Here is a 22,421-nt window from a genome sequence, read left to right on the forward strand (position 1 = left end):
CGAAAGAAGCGCATGTTTTTCCCAAAAAATATATATTTCAGCTAAAAATTTTTAATTTAACATTTTTAATAGAAAATATTTAACCTTAAAATCCTAAAAATATAAACAAATTAAGTAAACATGGATAAATCTCACCCAGCGCATTTTCACTTGCTTGTTGTAATTTCTGAAAAAATAATTTAAATTTAATTTTTTTTCATCGGTGTAGGAAATATCTAGGAATATGAATTTGTTAATATTTTTGCGATTCAGAGAAATTGAAAAAGAGTTGTAATGAAAAAAATAGAACATTTTTGTGAGAACGGTAACGTTTAAAAAATTTATCTGCATACATTTTATCCATATTTAGGGTTCTAGAATTAAAATAGCGTATACAGCGCAAATTGTCGGCAAAATTTGTCATTCTTTCCGTAAATTTTTCCTAAGTTTGGTCAATATTCCAAATAGTCTATTTTGTAACTTAACAACAATGTTGTTACATTGTCACATTGTCGTTGCACAGATATAATATATGATAGAAAAGATGCGCAACGACACGTAATGCTAGTGACATTAGGAAATTACTGAATAAGTTTACTGATTATTCGCCACAGTTATGTTGAATTGTGATGTTAGAAGCGAGAAATGACATACTAATAATTTTTACATGTCATTTTCAAATAAAAAAGTTATTTTTTGTGTAAAAGAGCACTGCAGGTCACTTGAGCATATCTGTAAAATGTTCCGAAAACTATCCTTTTCCCTTGATAGTCAATAAATAGTCGTAAAATAAACGTGACAAAATACGAGGAATATTTAAAGAGAAAGATTACATATCTCACGTTAGTTTTATGGCTATTAATCCTCTGCTGACAACGTTGGGGTCGGATCCAACCCCAGGCACACGTTGCTGAATATGTTCCGTAACTTCATGTTGTCAGCAGAGAATTAATTGACTGTCAAGGGAAAAGGAGAATTTTCGGAGCATTTTACAGACATGATTAAGCAATCAAAAGTGTCCTATGCAAATATTTTTTCATAAAAGTATTTTTTTATATCTTTAATATAAAATATCTTTTAAAATTTATTGTCGAGTAAAAGAATGAGAACAAAATTGCTATAGATTAAAATAAAGGAGAATAAGATTAAAATAAAAAAATATATATGAATGTGACATACGTATGAAATAATAATTTTACATTCGTATGCTCGCACACATTCGTAATATGCTATAATAACTAATAGTGTAGTAATGTTTTGGAAAAAAATTATGTATGCATATATTATGTGCGATTCACAATTGCAATATATATATATATATATATATATATATATATATATATATATATATAAATCGATATACATTTTATATATATATATATATATCGTTAAATTATTTTTTTCTTGTCAAATATATATTTTATATACAACACATCGCGTTTCATACATATATATATAATTTATTGATATAAATTCGCGAATAAAAAGTTACTTAATAAAATAATTACGCAAAATTTAGAGAGGGAGAGAGAGAACAACATATAAATAGTTTGTAATTCTTTCTTTATAAAGGATAAAATCTTTTTTAAATAATAAATTGATTGAAAGATATAACATTTGATCTTGATCTTGAAGACAAAGGCAAAGTTTTTCAGGAATATTCTTTTGTCTTTGTTCCCTGAATTTCTTTTCTACTTGCTAAATCGCTCGTGAAGGCTTAGCTCGATATCGTAATTAAATTAGTGGGGTAATCGCTTATGTATACACGCTATAATTAATATAGGATCATGCTTAAGAAGACGCTTGATCTTTTTTCCGTTCTTTTGTACATTGCTCGTCACCAACAGATAAAGTGGAGCATACTAAGATATAATCATTTTATATATAACATGCATATATCAACATTGATGGCGATTCACCGAAAATAATAACAGAGAATTTTTCTAAAATTTTTACAATTGATTTCACTAAATATATATTCTAAGCGCATTAATTTTATTCAGGTAAATCGAATAAATTTCATTTCGTTGTAATATCTCTACAAAAATGTTACGTTATTCACACTACAATATATTTCAGTACACAAAGTACACAAGTACAGAAAGAATAACGTATTTCTCGTATCAATGCGAATTTCTTGCAAAAATGCATTAAACAAATCATTATTTGCATAAAAGTTTCGAAGACTGTTGTGTAAAAGTTTGCGGTAGTTTATCATTGAATTCTTTACTTAGATTCTTGTATTGTACATATTCAGTATTAATTGATACCTTAGGCAGTTCCGATCGTTTGCAGAACATTAATCATATTGACTATTTGATCGAAAATTTCGATTGCGCAGTAGAGATTTCTGAAGATCTTGTCTTTCGTACATCACATATATATACATATTCACGTGTACACGCATACCATGCACGCATCACTGTCGAAGTAGACAATGTCTGTAATAAATATCTCGTGCATTCGATGCAGTTGCGAATTAATTTCCAAAGACGGTCAGCCCCATCACAGAGTGAGAGAACTCACTCGAATGTTAAGACGAGATCTTCTCCTTCCAGCCTCATGCCTAGCTTGATGTCGAGGCTCTTGATTTTTCCTGCTTTAGGTGCCTGCACAACCATCTCCATTTTCATGGCAGATAGCACGACCAAAGGCGCACCTTTCTCCACGGTATCACCCACTTTCACCCTGATGTCGATTACTTCGCCGGGCATCGGCGCACCCAATTGATTCTTATCACCTTTCGTCGCTTTGGGATGCACGTGAAGTTCCTGTATAAGAAATAAGAAAATTTGTATTGAATGTATTTTTTTTTTCTATTGAAGTTGACTTATATTCAGTTAAATGGAAGTTTCTCTTTTAATTTTAGATTTTTTGAAGTGATTTCTGTCTCTCTCTTTCTCTCTCTCTCATTATAATTTCATTTTTATTTCAGACGTTGTTTAATTTTAATTAAATTTCGGTCGTAATTCCATTAAAACATCGTTCTAATCAAACCAAAATATAAGGTAACAGTTTGCAAGCAGTGTTTACCTTGACAGCTTCTTTATCCTTGATGAATACCGATCTCAGCTGACCGTTCATTTCAAAGAACACTTCGCGTTCGCCATTTTTCGTCAGGTCTTCGGCAACAGCCAGGGTTTTAATACCCAGAGTTTTCCCCCTCTCGATTGTAACATCAAATACCTCACCTACTTTGGGTCCTGTGAGGAAAATTCTGGTCTCCAATTTGTCCACCGGGCCAAATTGTTCTTTGAAACTCAAATAGTCTTTCGTTACTTTAGGGTAAAGTGCAGCCGACATAACGTCTTTCTCGCTGACGTGTGGATGCGATTCTTGTAGTTCCTTTTTCAAGCTGACAAAGTCGAGCGGTGCCAGACTCGCGCCTGGCCTGCCCTGTACGCGTGGCATGTCCTTGAGGACTTTTGACCTGAATAAATTACAAGTGCGAATTAAGTTTGACGTGAAATTGCTGAGTAGTAATCATTGCGTGACATCCGTGTTATACGCGAAATCTTACCTGAGAGGCTCGGGGAATCCTCCATGTGGTTCACCGATAGCACCCTGAAGGAACTCGACCACTGATTTGGGAAATGACAATTCCTCCGCTCGCTTCAGAACGTCCTCGGCGGTCAGTTTGTTCTGGACCATAAATTGCGCCAAGTCGCCGACGACTTTGGAGCTCGGCGTGACTTTGATGATGTCGCCGAGCAAGAGATTAGCTTGCCTGTACGCCTTCTTCACGTCCTCGAAGAATTCGCCCAGGCCGAGTGAGTAAGCTTGGAATTGTAAGTTAGTATATTGACCACCGGGAATCTCGTTGAGGTAGACGTCTGCGTTTCCAGACTTCATTGTCGTTGTGCATTCGAAGGGTGCGTAAAGCGTTCTTGTTTGTTCCCAGTATGCGGAGTATTCGGAGATATCAGGCAAATTCAGTTTTGTATCGATGTCCGTTCCTACAATAGCATCAATCGTAAAATTTCAGTTGTCAGTTAAAGGAAGTTCAAATTATAGGAAGTTAGAGACTGTGTCAGGAATTGATTATTCATAATTGCGAGAAGTGGAAGCATCACCCTGTAGAGAAGCAACGACTGCGCCCATGGAAGGTTGGCTGGTCATGCCAGACATGCTGTCGACGGCAACGTCCACAACATCGGCACCGCTCTTAGCACAGGCTAACATAGACGCCACTCCAGCTCCAGCGGTGTCGTGTGTGTGTATATGAAGCGGCACATCCGGATGTTTCTGCCTGATTGCATCGATCAGTATCTCGGCCGCTCTAGGTTTGAGCAATCCAGCCATGTCCTTGATTGCTAAGACGTGTGTGCCCACTTTGACCAGCTCGTCTGCCAAGTCGACGTAATACTTGAGATCGTACTTGGTACGACTTGGATCACTTACATCGCCTGTGTAGGAAATCGCCCCCTCGACGATACCTCCGGCTTTTCCAGCCGCTTCCATACCTGAAGAAATGTTTGTGTGAGTTTGATGATAAATATTACAAGGAAACATTTCCAAGATTAACATCCTTTCTGTTTCAAATGCGATAGTCTTGACTAGTGAAAGTTCTTAGTTAGTTTCTTTGAAGTGGTAGTTTTCTACGTCTTCGAGCTCATTTACTCATGAAAATAGAAATTTGAGTTTCACAGTTGAGTTTCTTACATTCCCTACAATACTAAGTTGAAACAAGAAAGAATATTCATCCTCAATATGATTTCTTGTCAGTTACATTTCTGACTTACCGATGATGAGATTTGGCAGGTAATTAAGCGAGTCGAATACTCTGAAGATATCCATGCCTGTCTTCACGGCCAGTTCGCAAAACTTGAAGACTACGTTGTCGGGATAGTTGGTATACCCGACTGCGTTGGCTCCTCTCAGGAGCATTTGGAATGGAATATTAGGGATGGCTTTGCGCATATCCTCCAAACGTTCCCAAGGACACTCGTGAAGGAACCTCAGAGCTACGTCGAAGGTCGCGCCACCCCAGTTCTCTAGCGAGTAGAGGTTGTTGAATTTGTGCGCGACGAATGGGGAGATCACTAGCAGATCGTGCGATCGTATGCGAGTGGCTAGGAGAGACTGATGAGCATCGCGAAATGTAGTGTCCATCAGTAGGAGACCTTTATGCTGTCTGATAGCCTTGGCGAAAGCTTCCGGTCCTTGTTCTTTGTAAATGTGACGGAATCCTTTCGGAGGATCCAAAATATCTGAAAACCCACAACAGAGAAGATTAGTTCAACCCTTCTCTCAGAAGAACTTGTTACAGTCGATCGTTACATGTTACATGCGAAGCTTCAGAGTTTAAGAATGTTGGAAAATTCTTATTGTCGTCAATTTCTTTTCTTGTTCAAATTTGTTATGAAATATTAGGAATGTTCAAATTTGGAATATAAAAATATTTAATAATTTAATATATATTGAGACAGAGTATTTCAAAATTAGTATTGTTAATTGTATAGTATTGTTGAATTTGTACTCTAATATATATTTATGTTATTATTAATAGCAGTTATATGTTATATAATATTTCACACATGTATAACATGCACGCATACATACACACACATAAACTCACACATGCATTCGCAAATACATAGATATATATTTATATTAATGTTACAAAATCAACACAAATTAAATTAAATAACAAGTTAAATTTGGAAAAACTAGGAAATCAAATTCCGATAAAGAAGTTTTTGCCAATCTGAAAGAAAACCAATCTGAAAGAAAAGCAGATCAAAAAATATATAAAATTTTGCCTTATTGTACTGTACCCATGTTTAACTTGTCTTCGCGACCTGTGTACAATACTGCATTTTAGTATACAGGATAATAAAAAAAAAATTAATATCGACTGTTGTAAGCATACCTGGTGCGTCAGGATCATTGGTCTCTTCTGCAGCTGCAAGCCTAGCAAAGTCTAAAAAAATTGTCAAACAAAAAGATAAAAGCATGCGATAAACAATTAAGTGTACAAAAGGAAAATTAATGTCTAAAAGAAAAATATACGAATAAATCACTGCGTGGAAACAATGATATCTAATCTAAATCATCGAGAGCAGAAGATATTTAGGATTTGTCCCGATTTATCCCATTTATAAACGCATGATGATACATCAATGATATTTTAATTACAAATGAGTTTTTAATCGTGCGCAAAAAAGAGATGTTGAATTATTGGCCATGCTTTGATTATTATTATTTATTACAAAACTGAGGATGATATAAGTAGAGACATATGAAGATGTTTCATGAGTCTATTGTCCAATTCGCGTAGGGTGCGATGACCTTACTGTGAGGTGGTGCAATAATTTTGAATTTTGGTAAAAAACACGCAAAACCATATCAATAGAAAAAGAATATACCATAGAGATCTTAACAGTCCAATTAAGTTTCCTGTAAATTTGGGAAAAGATTTATTTTATTACTGTTATGTGAAAACGATATTTGCTATTTTTTCCTATGAATATAACATCATTAAATATTAAGATCGTTATAGACATTTTTGGAATTAATCTGCAACAGGAATCGTGTAAATTGATTCTTCCAGAAAAAATAGCAGATAACCTATTCACATAAACAGAAGAAGAAAAGAAAGAAGATCCCTATTTTGTTCACACGTAAAAGCACATTCTTCGTACGCCTCTGCTTTAATTACGGCTAGAATGATCTTGCCGCATAATCTGAGCGAAATGTCATTCATTAAAACCAGAATTCGGCTATAAATTCGAAATGAATTGAATTTTCTACGATTAGCCTAAGGTGTACGATTAAAATGAACTTTGCGTCATCGAGAATCGTATAATGGTGTAATGTGTGTTTAAGAAATTCGTTCGTGTAAGTCCAGTGGTGTTTCAGATGTGAATTCTTAATGTTCACCATTATCCCAACTACTGTTACTACTGTATTCACACAGATGATCAGTCATATATGTACCTAGAGCAATTTGTGGAATATGCGGTTTGACGTCCGCCGGTTTCAGCTGAGTCGCCAAAGGCGTACTAGGACCGTTCACCAGAACTGTGCCGATGTAGTTCAGCAACTTCTGTGCGCGATTCTGGCTCGGATGAAACTGGAAAAGCTGAGGATTCTCGTCGATGAAGTACGTGTCGACGACACCGTTGAGGAACTTCTGATTCTCCAAAACGTTCAGCAGGAAAGGTATATTCGTCTTTACCCCGCGTACGCGGAATTCACGGAGAGCGCGGTTCATCTTGGCGCAAGAAGACTGAAGGTCACCGGAGTGGGCGATCACCTGATGAAACAGACGTAGTCTTACACACAAGAATTTTGCAAGAATTTCTGATACGATATATGTTTTATAATTTTTCTACGAAGTGTTTCTACGAATATTATTTTTTAACTAAGTGCCATGTATTTGTAAATAGCCGCAAATACTTTTTATAATTTGCATTGAAAAAACATGTAATATTATAACATTAATATTATAAAAACATGTAACATTAATATTATAAAAACATGTAATATTATACGAAAAAAATTATTATAGTTTCCTTTCACATAAATTCTTTTTAATTTTACTATGTTTTTAGTAGCCTAAGAATAGATTGGCAATAAAGTTTACACTGAGAGAAATTATTCGATAAGAGATTAACAAACGGATATTTCCGATTAAGATACCGATGAATTTTTGTATCCAATCAGGAAATATCCAATGAGAAATATCGATAATTTCCTGATCGGTTTATCTAATGAAATGCTATGATCAGAAATATTCGATTAAATTTAATCGGATATCCTGATGGAATATAAAAATTTATCGATATTTTGGTTGGAAATATCCGTTTGTTAATTTTTTGTCGGATAATTTCTCTCAATGTATTTTGCTAAGGAACGTAGTAAATTTCGCTAGAAACATAGCAACGTGCTTTAGCAGCACGTTCTAGTTTTTAAAATATAAGCAGCACATATAAAACGAAAGGATAGCGAATGCTGCAGAATGTCAGTGTATTCCTCGATTACAAAATCCTGTAATAATTCTTACTACAACATTCTCTCCGTATAGTAACGTATTATGTTACGTCGCGTATAGTAACGTATTATGTTCTAATAGTGTCGTCGGTAGTGTACCTTAACGAGCAGCGAGTCGTAATACGGCGAAATTATAGAGCCAGCGAATGCTGAAGCTCCGTCTAATCGAATGCCCATGCCCTCGCCGGAACGGAAGACTTCTATCCTTCCGGTGTCCGGCTGGAAACTCTTGGCTGGGTCCTCCGTGGTCACGCGACATTGTATTGCGAATCCTTGAGGTATGATCTTTTCCTGCGTCATACCGAGTTCCGGTAACGTCATGCCCTCAGCGATTCGGATTTGGGATTGCACGAGATCGATTCTGGAAGGATGAAGGCGGCGTGAATGAGACGATAATTAACGAGTAGTATAAAGTATCTGATACTTGTGTGTGTGTGCGAAATAAATGCACACTCTTGATATTACAAATATTATTTTTTAACTAAGTGCCATGTATTTGTAAATAGCTGCAAATACTTTTTATAATTCGCATTGAAAAAACATGTAATTGTATGAAAAAAATTATTAGTTTCCTTTCACATAAATTCTTTTTAATTTTACTATGTTTTTAGTAGCCTAAGAATAGATTGTCAGTAAAGTTTACACTGAGAGAAATTATTCGATAAGAGATTAACAAACGGATTTGCAGTTCAATTACGTAAACTAATTGAGGAAGGGAACAATAAAATGGAAGAGACGCGATAAAGTACTCGTAATTTTGAATAAAATCAGTTCCATTACCCAGTTATTTCCTCAGTTACTGTGTGCTCGACTTGCAACCTGGCGTTGACCTCAATAAAGTAGAAATTCCCAGATTCGTCGACCAAAAACTCTACAGTACCGGCGTTCGCGTAACCGACGTGTCTCGCCAATTTTACAGCGTGCTCAGTCATCTTTTCGCGGATCTTAGTTGATAACGACGGCGCTGGCGCGATCTCGACGACCTGAAGAATTTTACGAAGAAGCCATTTAAGAGTTAACAGCAGAAATCCCGTGTCGATTGAGCTCATCTGAGTCGTTGTTATATCTGTCATAAGTAGTTTTCGCAATTTGGAGGCGCACCAAACCGATCAAGGCGCGCTTTGAAACCGAGTTATTATTAATTTGCAAAATCATATATTGTGTATTTGTGCACTACTGTCCTTGAATCTCTCGTGTGATTGCGTCAGTGTCCTCGTCTTGAACGAGACAAATGCACGCGAATCACCGCAGTGAATGTGCTTGCCTTTCGTATTCGAGCATCCTTGAAGAGACGTTGTAAAAAATGCCTCAGCCTCTAATCTCTTCGCAGAGCTACAAAAACTTGTTGGTTCGAGAGGTTATACTGACACACACATACACACACATATATGCACGATTCGTAAATTATAGCAATCAGTAATTTAGACTCGAAAATATTTGTGGATTCATTTCGAAGAACATGTCTTGTACGATATTCCACGTGCGTTTCTTACATTTTATCATCTCTCTAACGTACTTCTTAAGAATCAAATAAGCTTGTTCCGTTTGTAAATAAGATTTTACAGTTGCAGTTAATTATTTGCGGTGTACGCGACTCTAATTTTGACTAAATATCGTCAGTGGACGAATATACACTGAAGGAATTCAGTTAATTATTTTCTAAAAAGTTCCTAAAATAGCAGTAGAAACATTATCCGAACAAATATGAGAAGCATCGCCGATGGAATACTTGAACGTATTCTCTTAAAGTGAATCAGTGAATAGTCACTGATATCAGTTATAAGTATAGCACTTTCAGTGCAACACTTATAATTGCAAATCAGTGTATATTCACTGTTTTCAGTGATGTTTCACTGGTTCATTTTAAGAGAGTATGATCAATAGTGCGGCCTAAGATAGAATTGCTCAGAATGAATTCGAAATAATTCGAATACCTTCTGATGACGACGTTGCACCGAACAATCGCGTTCGTACAAATGCACGACATTGCCGGCATGGTCTCCGAGTAATTGCACCTCGATGTGACGTGGTCTCTCGATGAATTTCTCGATAAACATCGCGCCGTTTCCGAAAGCAGCCGCGGCTTCGGAAGACGCACGATCGAACATCTCGCGTACTTCCTCCATTTGTCTTACGACTCTCATACCTGCAAGAAGATGTAATATCTTGAGTAATGGAATATATCACGTCGGCCGGGATATACAGGGTGTAACTTGCGGAAGAGCCGCGATGTACAGGTAGATTAGTTTAAACAGAACGAAAAATTTCTCAATTTGCGAACAATCATGCAAAATTTTGAGTTATTAACCAAAGAAGATTCGTGAATCATCACGCGCCATACGATAAATGAGTTGTGGCGATGCCTGCCGCTGTATGCTTGTATATTAGATCAAATTAAACAAAAAGTCTTTTACCATTTTTCAAATAACCACATAGATGTTTAGTTATTAATTAGAGAAGATTGGCACATTAATATACACACATTAACTGTACATTAAGACAACAAAACTGTGCAGAAGTCGCCATTATAATTCATCTACCATTATTGTGACCATTTACGAGTCTTCTTTGATTAATAACTCCAAATTTTACGTGGTCGTTCGCAAAGGAACTTTTTGTTTTGTTTGACTTGATCTACACTGCGGCTCCTCCGTGAGTTACCGGACATCTTGTATGCGCATCTTTTTTCTGTTATGCTATCAATACGAAATATTATGATACACATAACGGATAAATTGTTTTTAATATGCTAATATTCTATATAATGTATTCAATCAAATTTATAATATTAACTATTATAAGGAAATTTCATGCTAATTTCATGATAATTGTTAATTGATGAAAAATGACCATCCCAAAATTATTTTTTACTTTTTATATTTTAACCTGATTGTTTAAACTTGTTTACGCATTTTATACGTACGTTTAAATACTCGTTATTATTTAAATATCTATACATTAGCAATTTCATTTAAAGCAAGATATGCGCATTCATTATATCGCAACAATATCGCGAAACAAACTGGCTCGCTTAGTGCACAAATATTTTTCGCATTGTTAAATAACAGAGAAATGCGTTTTCTACTTGCTCGGAATATTCAAAGAAAAAAAACAATACCGTATATTCTTGACGCACGACTTATGCGAATATCTTTTAGAAAAGGCGAAGATATGAACATTACCTTAAACGGTTACCTTAGCGTGTCTGGTTTCTTGTTCGCTTGTATAACATTTTATTCGTATTATTTTATGCAACAAAGGAAGATAAACTTTTTGAAAAAACTTGACAATGTCAAAGAATAAATTATTTCTACAGCGCAAGAATTAGTCACTAAGATGCTTTTTCCGTAGCGAAAACTCATGTAAATTAATCGTGCCTTTGGTTTAAGGAGTTTGAATTTTAATTCTCGATAACTTTACTAGTCTTAGGCTGCGTTCGTTTTCGACGCTTTCGGTGCTGAAAGTATAATTCACTCTTCTTCCGACATGCACTGAGAGAATAATTATCTTAAAATCAACAAATATTTCCTTGGTGAGTGCCATTAACATATTTACTTAAATCTACATTCTCTTTATTTAAATCAAATATTGTTTACTTGATTTAAATAAACAATATTTGATTTAAGTAAAGAGAATGTAGATTTAAGTAAATATGTTAATGGCACCCACCAAGGAAATATTTGTTGATTTTAAGATCATTTTTCTCTCAGTGTGTAATGAGCAATAATGATAGAATGATGCTATCAGTATGAAAGAGTCCAAAGCTAATGCAGCCTTAAAGAAGCGTTTACTTCTTCCCAACTGTAACTTGTACACAGTAAATCGTAAGTTTTTTTGTCTTCAGATGAGAGAATGTGACTTTCGATATATCCCGAACGTACCTCGTCCTCCTCCTCCGTAAGCTGCCTTAAAGATAACCGGCAGGCCATGCTTCATACAGAATTCTATTGCCTCTTCGGAGGTTGTTACTGGTCCATCTGTTCCTGGTACGATGGGTACTCCAGCTTCGATCGCAGCTTGTCTGGCGGCTACCTATGTATGTATTGAATATATCCTTTGTACTTGTTATGCAATAGATGCCGGAGAATTAAAAAGAAACAAAAATTGGTGGACATGCATAATCCTGAGAAAAAGTCCTGAAAAGCCACAATCCCGAAAACTGAGAATACCGGGACGATTCATCGAATTTTCCCGAAATATTGAAAGCGTACCGTCGCCCTGAAAAGTCATAATCATAAAAACTAGTACAGAGTGAGTACAGGGACAGCCGGAATATTGAAAATATGAAATTATCAATAACTTATACAACTTTGTAAGACAACTCTATGCTTTCAATATTTCGGAAGATTGTCCCTGTTCCACTCCATTTTCGGGATTGTAATTTTTTGGGACGTTATCTCACTTCTATCAAATTCTGGGATTTTGATTTTTCGGGATTATGTAGGTCCATTAAATAATTCTCTAGTTCTTCTTGAGGATATATCGGAAATATCGAGCAATCTTCAACGTTTTATATTATCGTTCTTGCCACGAACAACGAAAAGAAATCTTGAATTCATGGAGAAGCAATTTCGGCCATAATTGTTGAAAAGAACGTGGTCAGGCTTTGCTATCTAGAGATTAATGGTTAGGTTAATGGAAATTTGGATAATGAAGAATGATCGTAATTAGCTCGACAGTCTCGCAGTTGCGAATCTCGAATAATTTGAAAAATTTCATCAAAAACGTCTATTGGGGAGTTCAGGATGGTAACACGGGATTACCTTGTCGCCCATTTGTTGAACAACTTTGGGACTAGGTCCGATGAATCTGATGCCAGCGTTGGTCACGGCTTGTGCAAAGTCCGATCTCTCTGAGAGGAAACCGTAGCCAGGATGTATGGCATCGACGTCATTTTCCTTGGCGACTTGAATGATTTCAGAAATGTTCAAGTAAGCTTGCACCGGAGGCAGTCCTCTGCCTACCAAGTAGCCCTCGTCTGCTTTTTGTCGGTGCATCTGCATCTTATCTTGCTCCGAATAAATCGCCACGGAGCGAATGCCAAGCTCCGTGCAAGCGCGGAACACACGAACGGCAATTTCTCCTGAAAATTGTCATGTTCACACATTGAGATCACGTAGGATATCGCGAGGGAATCGACAGTCGAAAAGTTTGATTTTTGAGTCAATATTACTTTATCCTTTTCGACAATAAAAATTATTCATCGTTTATCGTTTACTTTATCGTTCATTACTTTATCGTTTTCGACGATAAACGAATTATTCATCAAGTAAAATCTCGTGATTTTTTGTCAACGTTTTGGCAGCATAACATTAGTCGAACCGAACTTTTTAGCTGACTCAATATTTAAATACAAGCTAATATTCATTAGCTTTTCGAGCTTATTCGGATCACAATAAATGATTAAATATATTATATCTATTTTAAAATAAATCGAGACGAAGCACACGCCGAGATAGATATCTATTTATTCATTGTGATCCAAAAAAGATCGCAAAGTTGACGGAGATTAGCTCGTGTTTTGAAGTACTGAATCAGTTAAAGAGCTCGGCTCGATTGGATAATTTTGCGCCGCCAAGACGTTTAATTAAACGAAGTACCAGCTCGTGTTCTATACGGCTTCGTGCTAAATCGGGAATAACATCGTTTCATATCTCGATTAACTGCGCGACCTTGTCCTACGAAAATCAACAAGCAAGCATTCGATAACGTTTGAGGTAACCTCGATCAATTATGTCGATCGTATACTCGATATCGCGTTCGATGAAAGTAGCCTCAATTATTTGGAGAGCATGTTCTTTTTCTCTTTGACACTTATTACGGTGTAATTAACGAGTTCAACGCGGTTACCATAATATAATTACGTGATTACGGCACTGCACATCGTGATATACTGCGTCTTGGAAATGGAACAGAGCGAAAAAAGAACGAATTTGAATGAATCTGATGAGCAATCTTCTGCATTGTGTTCGCGTTGAAAGGAATAGTGAAGTGAAACATGAATAGCAGTAAGTACGTGCAACCAGGGCTTGGCGTCAATAAATGCCTTAATGAATCTGCGGCGTTCTCGAGAGCGGGCTCTCGGGTAATCACGCGTGTAACACATCGTTGTCTTATCAATTTTCTGCGCGAGATAAGTTGCCTTTTTCATTCGTCTTCCAAGACCCATTGACACGATTCGTTAGCAGTGAAAACAGTTCGCTGAAGACAATAAAATATGATATTTTATTAGAGAATCAAAAGGCTCCGTGAGGAGACAACAAGATCATGTAACGTCGCTTATAACAACTCTTACAGATAAGACCTTCAGCGTTTTCCACTTTCTAAAGAGAATCTTGCATTATTCAAGTGAAGGTGAATAATACGTTTTATTTACCTCGATTGGCGACGAGGACACTCCTGATTGGTCTGTATTCTACGTCCGTACCAAAGCTTCTCGTGGCGATTTTCCATATTTGCAGCACGGTTTTGTGTCTATTCAGTGCACGATGAGCGCGTATGGATTGCATTTTGCCGGTTGTTGCGTCTCTTCGTTCAATTCACGATATTGTTGCTATTCCAATGCTTCGGCACGAGTTGTGTATAACGCTGGAAGACAGATTTAGCTACCTACGTTTATATTTTTATTTCTTTAAATGAAATATTTTTGTACTGATAGTGCTTAGGTCGCTTGTATATTTTGTCACGAATGTTTATTTTTATAAATTATTTTTCTTTCTTTTTCTTTTTATAAATAAATTCGTAACCGTTAACTGTAACTGTAGCTTGTAGCTGTTGATCTTCGTTTGACTGCGATAACGATATCTCCAGCAGTCCTGAGTCTCCAATTTATCAGAAGTCCCTTGACATTCGTTTCCACATTTAATGTAGCTTCACATTTAATGTGCCACGCATTAATGTAGCTTCTTAAACAGATTTCTTAAAAAGACTTCTTAAAATAATTCCTTAAAAACGAGGATTGTTTTTCCATAAATGTTCTGGCCGCAATTTCTGGTATGTCTGAAACAGACAATTTACATTTGAGAAATATCTCTCTAATATATAGTTATATTATGTATTTAAAAGTATATATATAATATATAAATAGTTATATATATAATATATAAATAAATATATAAATTATATGTAATGTATATATACATTATATGTAACCTTATATATATATATATATATATATATATATATATATACATATAAGGTTATAAAGTAAAGAAGGTTTATTTGTTTTATGCTTGCAATAAAAAAACAAATAATAAGTTACTACTTGCAATAAAAAAATAAAAAATAAACCAAAAATGCAATAAACTTGCAATAAAAAAATAGAAAAAAAATTTTTTATGGAAAAAATTATCATTATTTAAATTTTGTAAACGGCACTGTGCAATTTCTTTTTTCATAATATTGTAGGAGACTTTAAGATAAGTTTAACGTGCTATTAGAAATGTTATTTTTATTAATATTTAATATCAAATTTACAGTATTACTTTAAATAGCAGTACTTGTAAGTTCAAACAATTTTTAGTGTTTATGTTTACATTCCTTGTGAGAGCTTATAAGTTATTATAATTTTTTTATTGTAATTTTCTAATAGATATCAAGATTCCAGTAACTGTGTAATTACGTAGCGTAATTGGTAAAGTGAAATATTAATGCAAATTATCGAATAAATTGGAAAGATAAGAAATAATGAAAACGTAACAGTTTGCACAATCAGTTGTAAACATTTGCTCACTTTACCGGTTCAATGTCCAAATAAATATGAATCAACAATCAGTAACACATATTAACATGAGTGAACTTCTGATTAGTTAGATTGCTGATTAGTGTATCCAATTTTAAAGTGTTTATCAGTATTTTTTATTTTGATTCTTTCATTGCTTTGTCTTAAGAATATTGCAACATATCTTTTAATAATATGTTCTAAATACTGGAGCTTGTAAACATTTTAATAAATATAACATTAATGCATGTATAAAGAACTACTGCATTTTTTACGGAAAATTATATCTCTTGCTATAAAAAACGGGTAATGAAAGCATATCGTTAGCTTATCGATTTGTACAATAATTCTGCTCAAATTTCGCAGTGACAAACATTTGCTTTTTAGGTTTACTAGAGCAATACATGCGCGTGCTACGCACGCGTCATATAGCTAATAAAAAACAATAAAAATTGTAAAATAAAAATCAAATTAAATTAAAATATACTTTAATTAATTAATAATTATAGGGAGAGACAGGGAGAGACGGGAGAAGACAGGGAGAGGCAGGGAGAGACAGGGAGAGACAGGGAGAAAGGGAGAGACAGGGAGAAACGGGGAGAGATGGGGAGAGACAGGGAGAGACGGGGAAAGACAGGGAGAGACAGGGAGAGACGGGGAGAGACAGGGAGAGAGGGAGAGACGGGGAGAGATAGGGAGAGACAGAGAAAGACAGGGAGAGACAGGGAGAGACGAGGAAAGACAGGGAAAGATAGGGAGAGACAGGGAGAGACAGGAAGAAACAAGGAGAGACAGGGAGAGGCAGGAGAAGCAGGGAAAGGCAGGGAGAGACAGGGAGAGACGGGGAGAGACAGGAAGAGACAGGGTGAGAGGGAGAGACAGGGAGAGACGGGGAGAGATGGGGAGAGACAGGGAGAGACGGGGAAAGACAGGGAGAGACAGGGAGTGACGGGGAGAGACAGGGAGAGAAGGAGAGACGGGGAGAGATAGGGAGAGACAGAGAAAGACAGGGAGAGACAGGGAGAGACGGGGAAAGACAGGGAGAGACAGGGAGTGACGGGGAGAGACAGGGAGAGAAGGAGAGACGGGGAGAGATAGGGAGAGACAGAGAAAGACAGGGAGAGACAGGGAGAGACGGGGAAAGACAGGGAGAGACAGGGAGTGACGGGGAGAGACAGGGAGAGAAGGAGAGACGGGGAGAGATAGGGAGAGACAGAGAAAGACAGGGAGAGACAGGGAGAGACGGGGAAAGACAGGGAGAGACAGGGAGTGACGGGGAGAGACAGGGAGAGAAGGAGAGACGGGGAGAGATAGGGAGAGACAGAGAAAGACAGGGAGAGACAGGGAGAGACGGGGAAAGACAGGGAGAGACGGGGAGAGATGGGGAAAGACAGAGAAAGACAGGGAGAGACAGGGAGAGACAGAGAGAGATAGGAAGAGACAGGAGAGGCAGGAGAAGCAGGGAGAGGCAGGGAGAGGCAGGGAGAGACAGGGAGAGACAGGGAGAGACAGGGAGAGACATATCTCTTCTGTATTTTTTTTCATGACCTAACGCGATGACAGCTATTTGCCTGGTAATTTCATAAGCGCAAATGACACGAAGCAAGCCGCAGTCCACATGAAGTGAGCTAAGCGAGAGAACCAATCAGCATCGCGGAAAAGCGGCAACAATTAAATCTCTTACATGTCTTTTTTTAGAGAGGATAAAGTATATGCGATGAATTCGACCGATGAATATGTGCCAATATTTTAAAAAACTATTCATCTCTCACGATATCATGATATCGATGAAATAATTAAAATTTTTTTAAATTACTCGTAGTACAACTACAATTACTCTTATTACAACTGTAGACTGAAACGTATTTCTAAGCGAGGAAACTAATTTAATAATGTAGTAAAATGGTTTCTTCGCTTAGAAATATATTTCAGATCACAGATATAATAAGGTCCAAGGGTAATAAAAAAAAATTAATGTATATATTCCATTTTTTAACAAATAAATTAGATCACCGTTGTGCCATAATATATTAAATTTGTGCCGTCGTTCATTTTCTTCTCTAAAGTAGTAATCATATCTTGCCGCACAAACAGCACAGAATTTATGAACAATAAAGCTTTCAAAAAGCGAAATCGCGTATCGTACTTTACAAGCGCGTCGCTTGTCAGTTTTACTTCCAATTTGATTCATTGACGCGTCATGATCGACATTGAGCGTAACATAACATCGGCCGAGTGGCAACTGCATCTGTATTAGCATGATAAAGCGATGTAACTTCTATACGCACAACACCGCGCAGTATTGACTTCTACTTTTGGCACGCCGTCCAACAGCTTATAATAAAATCGCGCGATTATAGCTGAAACGTAGAAGAAAAGTGCAGCGCAGTTTATCTCGGAAACTCGTGTGCAGGAATATTTCGCAATAAATAAAATAAAGTGTGTTGTCACTGATTGAATCGAATATGTCGAGAATAGATCACACTTGCACATATCGTAGATCAAATTGTGATAAAGAAGAAAAAACAACACGATTACCGGTTAAATTATTTTATAATAATAACAGTGGAGTTGTTTAGTTGTGTAGTTTTCAGTGCGTGTTTTATGAGGGATAATCGATAAAGACGTTAAATTGTACACAGGGAGAAAGAAATAGTAATACACCATAGAAAAAGATCGATTGCGACAAGGTTCAAGTCAAGTGAACTCAATTTCTGGATTATATATAGCGAACTAATTACCTTAATTCTTTCTCGGCATAATTTTGATGTTGTTATAATCACTTTTACATATCTGTTACTTTTACATATATCACTATTATATTTATTGTCACGAACGAGTTAAGTGTTTAGCAAGATTAGTTAATCGTGATGTTGAATTAGACTATTCCAGAAAAGTGATGGCAACCAAATGAGTTGTCAAATGTAGTAATGAATAAGAGGTTTAACCCTTTCGTGCCTCCGGCTTTCCCAGAAGAGATACGTTTTATACGGAGACGGTTCTATAGATTTTTAGGAGCGCTGATTTCAAATCAACTATTAAAACTGAAATTCAAAGTGGTGAATTCAAGTTAGTGGTTATGAATTTCAAATATCGATATATTCAAAATAAAAGTTTAAATTATTTTTTTTTCTAAATATTAATTATAATTCGAATGTAAAAATTTCGTCAAGATAATATATTTCGAGTAACTATTACAAGGAACTTTTGAGTACATTGTATATGCAAATATGTCCGCTAGAGTTGCGAAAAAAAGGCCATAGTATATAATAGCACGGGTGAAAACACAAGATCTTTCTAATTGATAAAGCTATCAATTATTGCTTTCAGACTTTAAGTATATAACTAGCATTAATTCAATGAATTTTCGACATAATAAAAAGTTATTCTGCACTACCTAAAACTTGGATTTTTAACAAAGTTTAAATAACTATATTTTATTGAAAACATAATATTTCAAAGTGTGCGATAGTTTATACATGTAGCTTGAACTTTTATCTTTAAAACAAGTTAAGATAGAAGTTGATAGGACTATTTGTTTAAAAGTTATAATAATTTTTGTAAGTGAGACTTATATGTCTCAGAGGCATGAAAGAGTTAACTAAACTTTTTTCCCAAATCGAATGAATGGCATACATTATCAAAGAAAATAATATAATATTTTATTAAATGTTTCCTCCACACACACATAGGTAATACATGTATCGTGATAAACCGTCAATTTAAACAGCGTCTGGTCATTTTATTATCTAAAAAAATTTAACAATTTCAACTTAAAAAAACTAATAGTTGACAATCAAGAAATCAGAAGCTAGAAAATTTCGGAAAAGAAGTCGAGTCTACGTAAACAGACCACATTTATGTAAGAATTATATAAGAATTATCTAACTCACATGAAGTACGTTCTAAAAAAAATGAGAATGAAAATTTGGTGTATGATGTAAAAAGATATAGACAGTACTGAAGTTCTTTGAAATCGTTCAAGAAGTCAAACATGGTCAATTTCTCTTTAAGAATATTTATCGACAAGTTTAAACTTAAAAAAGGGACAAAAAAGACTCAACTAGAAAACAAAAACTGTTTTTTAATTAATTTTGGGTATCCATAAGGCTTGGATCTTTTTCAGTTTATGTAGAAAAACGTACGATTTACTCATTGGTAACAAAATTCAAAATTATACTTTTGTGTTCGATCTGTTTTTTTAGTATACGCAAGAAATAGCGTAATGCATTAGCGCTCCATATAGTGACAACGATTACGCTCTGCAGACGGACGATCAATGGTCAACGACCATTCAATAAGCCGTCAATTTAATGCCTCGACGACGCGATATTCTCGTTTTGACGAGCAGAAAGAAGATGCGCTTTGTTTAGATCTACTATCATCGGAATTCACGAGTCGGTCTTCGGCCAAGTTCGAAACTCAGTGAGATGGAATGCGAATGTGTTGATGCTACGAAAAAGAAAATCGCGTGACGCGGACCGAATTAAAATACATGGAAAGCATTGTGAGAGACAATTTGTAGTTTTCCTTTTTCTTTTTTATTAATTTAAGTTTACCCCGATGTTCTCGCTTATCGTTATCTCATGGAAGATACGCAATAGTTAGTGCAATTGTGGAGCTAATATCAGCTAAATATGATGCACCGAGAGCTCGTTCGTGATGTAATTTGATGAACCACAACTTAGAAATTAAAAGTCAGTCGGTGGAAAAACCGTTTTATGAATGAACTTCGTTGTTCTGCTAAGCGCTACGCAGACGACAAAACGGAAAAGTGAATTGAGTGATCTAACTGTTGACGAGACTGGTTTAACTTTGTTTCAATATGCAGCGACACGAATAATTGAGTCACACCGCATTATCGTGTGGTCAGATTTTGCATGAGAAGAATGTACAATTAATGAAGAATAAATTCTATTTTAATGTTTTCCATCTAACATATTTCTACAATGAAAGATTCTTATTTACAATTAACGGGTGCATAAATATAGTGGTGTATTAACTTTCAGGATGTATTTAATTAAACTTTGATATTTATTTAATGTTTCCCTCAGGGAATGAGTTCTATTTTTTCGCTGCTTATTTTTTCCTAATGTCATGTTGCAACATTTCGACAGTCATGTTCGCACGTAATATTAACGTTATGCGTTAGCGTCGCGTCAACGAGGAAACATTGAGATTTATTTTATCTTCAGACGCCAGTCATGATTCATATAGATTTTTAACTCGCTTCCTCACAACGGATGATACTAGGGGAAAAAGAACGAAGAGTTTTGTAACATCGGATTCTGCTAGAAAAGTCACGTGCCGTGCCGATAAAATGCACTTTTGCACATTAACTAACGAGAAATGCACTCACGATTCATAATCACGTGTACGTCGCGCTGACCGTGAGAGCGGACGTCGACGCGCAATTTATGGAAATTACGTCGCTGTCACTTGTCGTTGCAAACGGAAGAGACCTTTGAATTGATTGCGAGAATATGAGTTTGTCATCGTTTGAGCTATTATCCTCAGGGATTTCCGATCTATTAACACATGCTAATGGCTACGGATTAATCAGACATATGCACACTTGTACTTGCGAGATGGATTAAAAAAGTATATAAGAAAAATTTAGAAAAATATGTGAAAAAATATTAATATTTAAAATTACAAATACTAAAATTGTAAGAAGCTAGATTTAAAAAAGAATTAGTAATATTCTTCAAAATTATTCATATAAAAAATATGAAGTAATCACGACAAAAGTATTGATAATATTTTTGAGAAAATTGACTGTAATTTACATGCATTTGTACTTGCGAGATGGATTAGAAAAGTATATAAGAAAAATTTAGAAAAATATGTGAAAAAATATTAATATTTAAAATTACAAATACTAAAATTGTAAGAAGCTAGATTTAAAAAAGAATTAGTAATATTCTTCAAAATTATTCATATAAAAAATATGAAGTAATCACGACAAAAGTATTGATAATATTTTTGAGAAAATTGACTGTAATTTACATGCATTTGTACTTGCGAGATGGATTAGAAAAGTATATAAGAAAAATTTAGAAAAATATGTGAAAAAATATTAATATTTAAAATTACAAATACTAAAATTGTAAGAAGCTAGATTTAAAAAAGAATTAGTAATATTCTTCAAAATTATTCATATAAAAAATATGAAGTAATCACGACAAAAGTATTGATAATATTTTTGAGAAAATTGACTGTAATTTACATGCATTTGTACTTGCGAGATGGATTAGAAAAGTATATAAGAAAAATTTAGAAAAATATGTGAAAAAATATTAATATTTAAAATTACAAATACTAAAATTGTAAGAAGCTAGATTTAAAAAAGAATTAGTAATATTCTTCAAAATTATTCATATAAAAAATATGAAGTAATCACGACAAAGTACTGATAATATTTTTGAGAAAATTGACTGTAATTTACATGCACTTGTACTTGCGAGATGGATTAAAAAAGTATATAAGAAAAATTTAGAAAAATATGTGAAAAAATATTAATATTTAAAATTACAAATACTAAAATTGTAAGAGGCTAGATTAAAAAAAAATTAGTAATATTCTTCAAAATTATTCATATAAAAAATATGAAGTAATCACGACAAAGTACTGATAATATTTTTGAGAAAATTGACTGTAATTTACATGCACTTGTACTTGCGAGATGGATTAGAAAAGTATATAAGAAAAATTTAGAAAAATATGT

General features: G+C 35.1%; 1 protein-coding gene across 3 annotated transcripts in view; it reads right to left on the minus strand.

Moving 5' to 3' along the window:
* Positions 1 to 1,525: 1,525 nt before the first annotated feature.
* The window catches only part of LOC116842861 (pyruvate carboxylase, mitochondrial), a 28,722-nt gene continuing 7,826 nt past the window's right edge, over positions 1,526 to 22,421 (minus strand). The window contains exons 2-15 of one of the 3 annotated variants that reach the window (XM_032812634.1): positions 14,351 to 14,973; positions 12,738 to 13,057; positions 11,856 to 12,006; positions 9,909 to 10,120; positions 8,755 to 8,957; positions 8,074 to 8,335; positions 6,919 to 7,237; positions 5,852 to 5,902; positions 5,757 to 5,780; positions 4,722 to 5,189; positions 4,053 to 4,442; positions 3,500 to 3,935; positions 3,013 to 3,409; positions 1,526 to 2,750 (exon numbers count right to left, since the gene is read on the minus strand). In XM_032812634.1, coding sequence (XP_032668525.1) covers positions 2,502 to 2,750; positions 3,013 to 3,409; positions 3,500 to 3,935; positions 4,053 to 4,442; positions 4,722 to 5,189; positions 5,757 to 5,780; positions 5,852 to 5,902; positions 6,919 to 7,237; positions 8,074 to 8,335; positions 8,755 to 8,957; positions 9,909 to 10,120; positions 11,856 to 12,006; positions 12,738 to 13,057; positions 14,351 to 14,483 — 3,615 coding nt within the window. In that variant the 5' untranslated portion in view covers positions 14,484 to 14,973 and the 3' untranslated portion in view covers positions 1,526 to 2,501. The remainder of the gene's footprint in view (positions 2,751 to 3,012; positions 3,410 to 3,499; positions 3,936 to 4,052; positions 4,443 to 4,721; positions 5,190 to 5,756; positions 5,781 to 5,851; positions 5,903 to 6,918; positions 7,238 to 8,073; positions 8,336 to 8,754; positions 8,958 to 9,908; positions 10,121 to 11,855; positions 12,007 to 12,737; positions 13,058 to 14,350; positions 14,974 to 22,421) is intronic. The other 2 variants (XM_032812635.1, XM_032812636.1) reach the window with 2 other exon arrangements.

Source organism: Odontomachus brunneus, unplaced genomic scaffold (assembly GCF_010583005.1).
Source record: "Odontomachus brunneus isolate Ranch 3 - 2012 unplaced genomic scaffold, Obru_v1 Obru_scaffold_028, whole genome shotgun sequence".
In the NCBI taxonomy this organism is placed as follows: Eukaryota; Metazoa; Arthropoda; class Insecta; order Hymenoptera; family Formicidae; genus Odontomachus; species Odontomachus brunneus.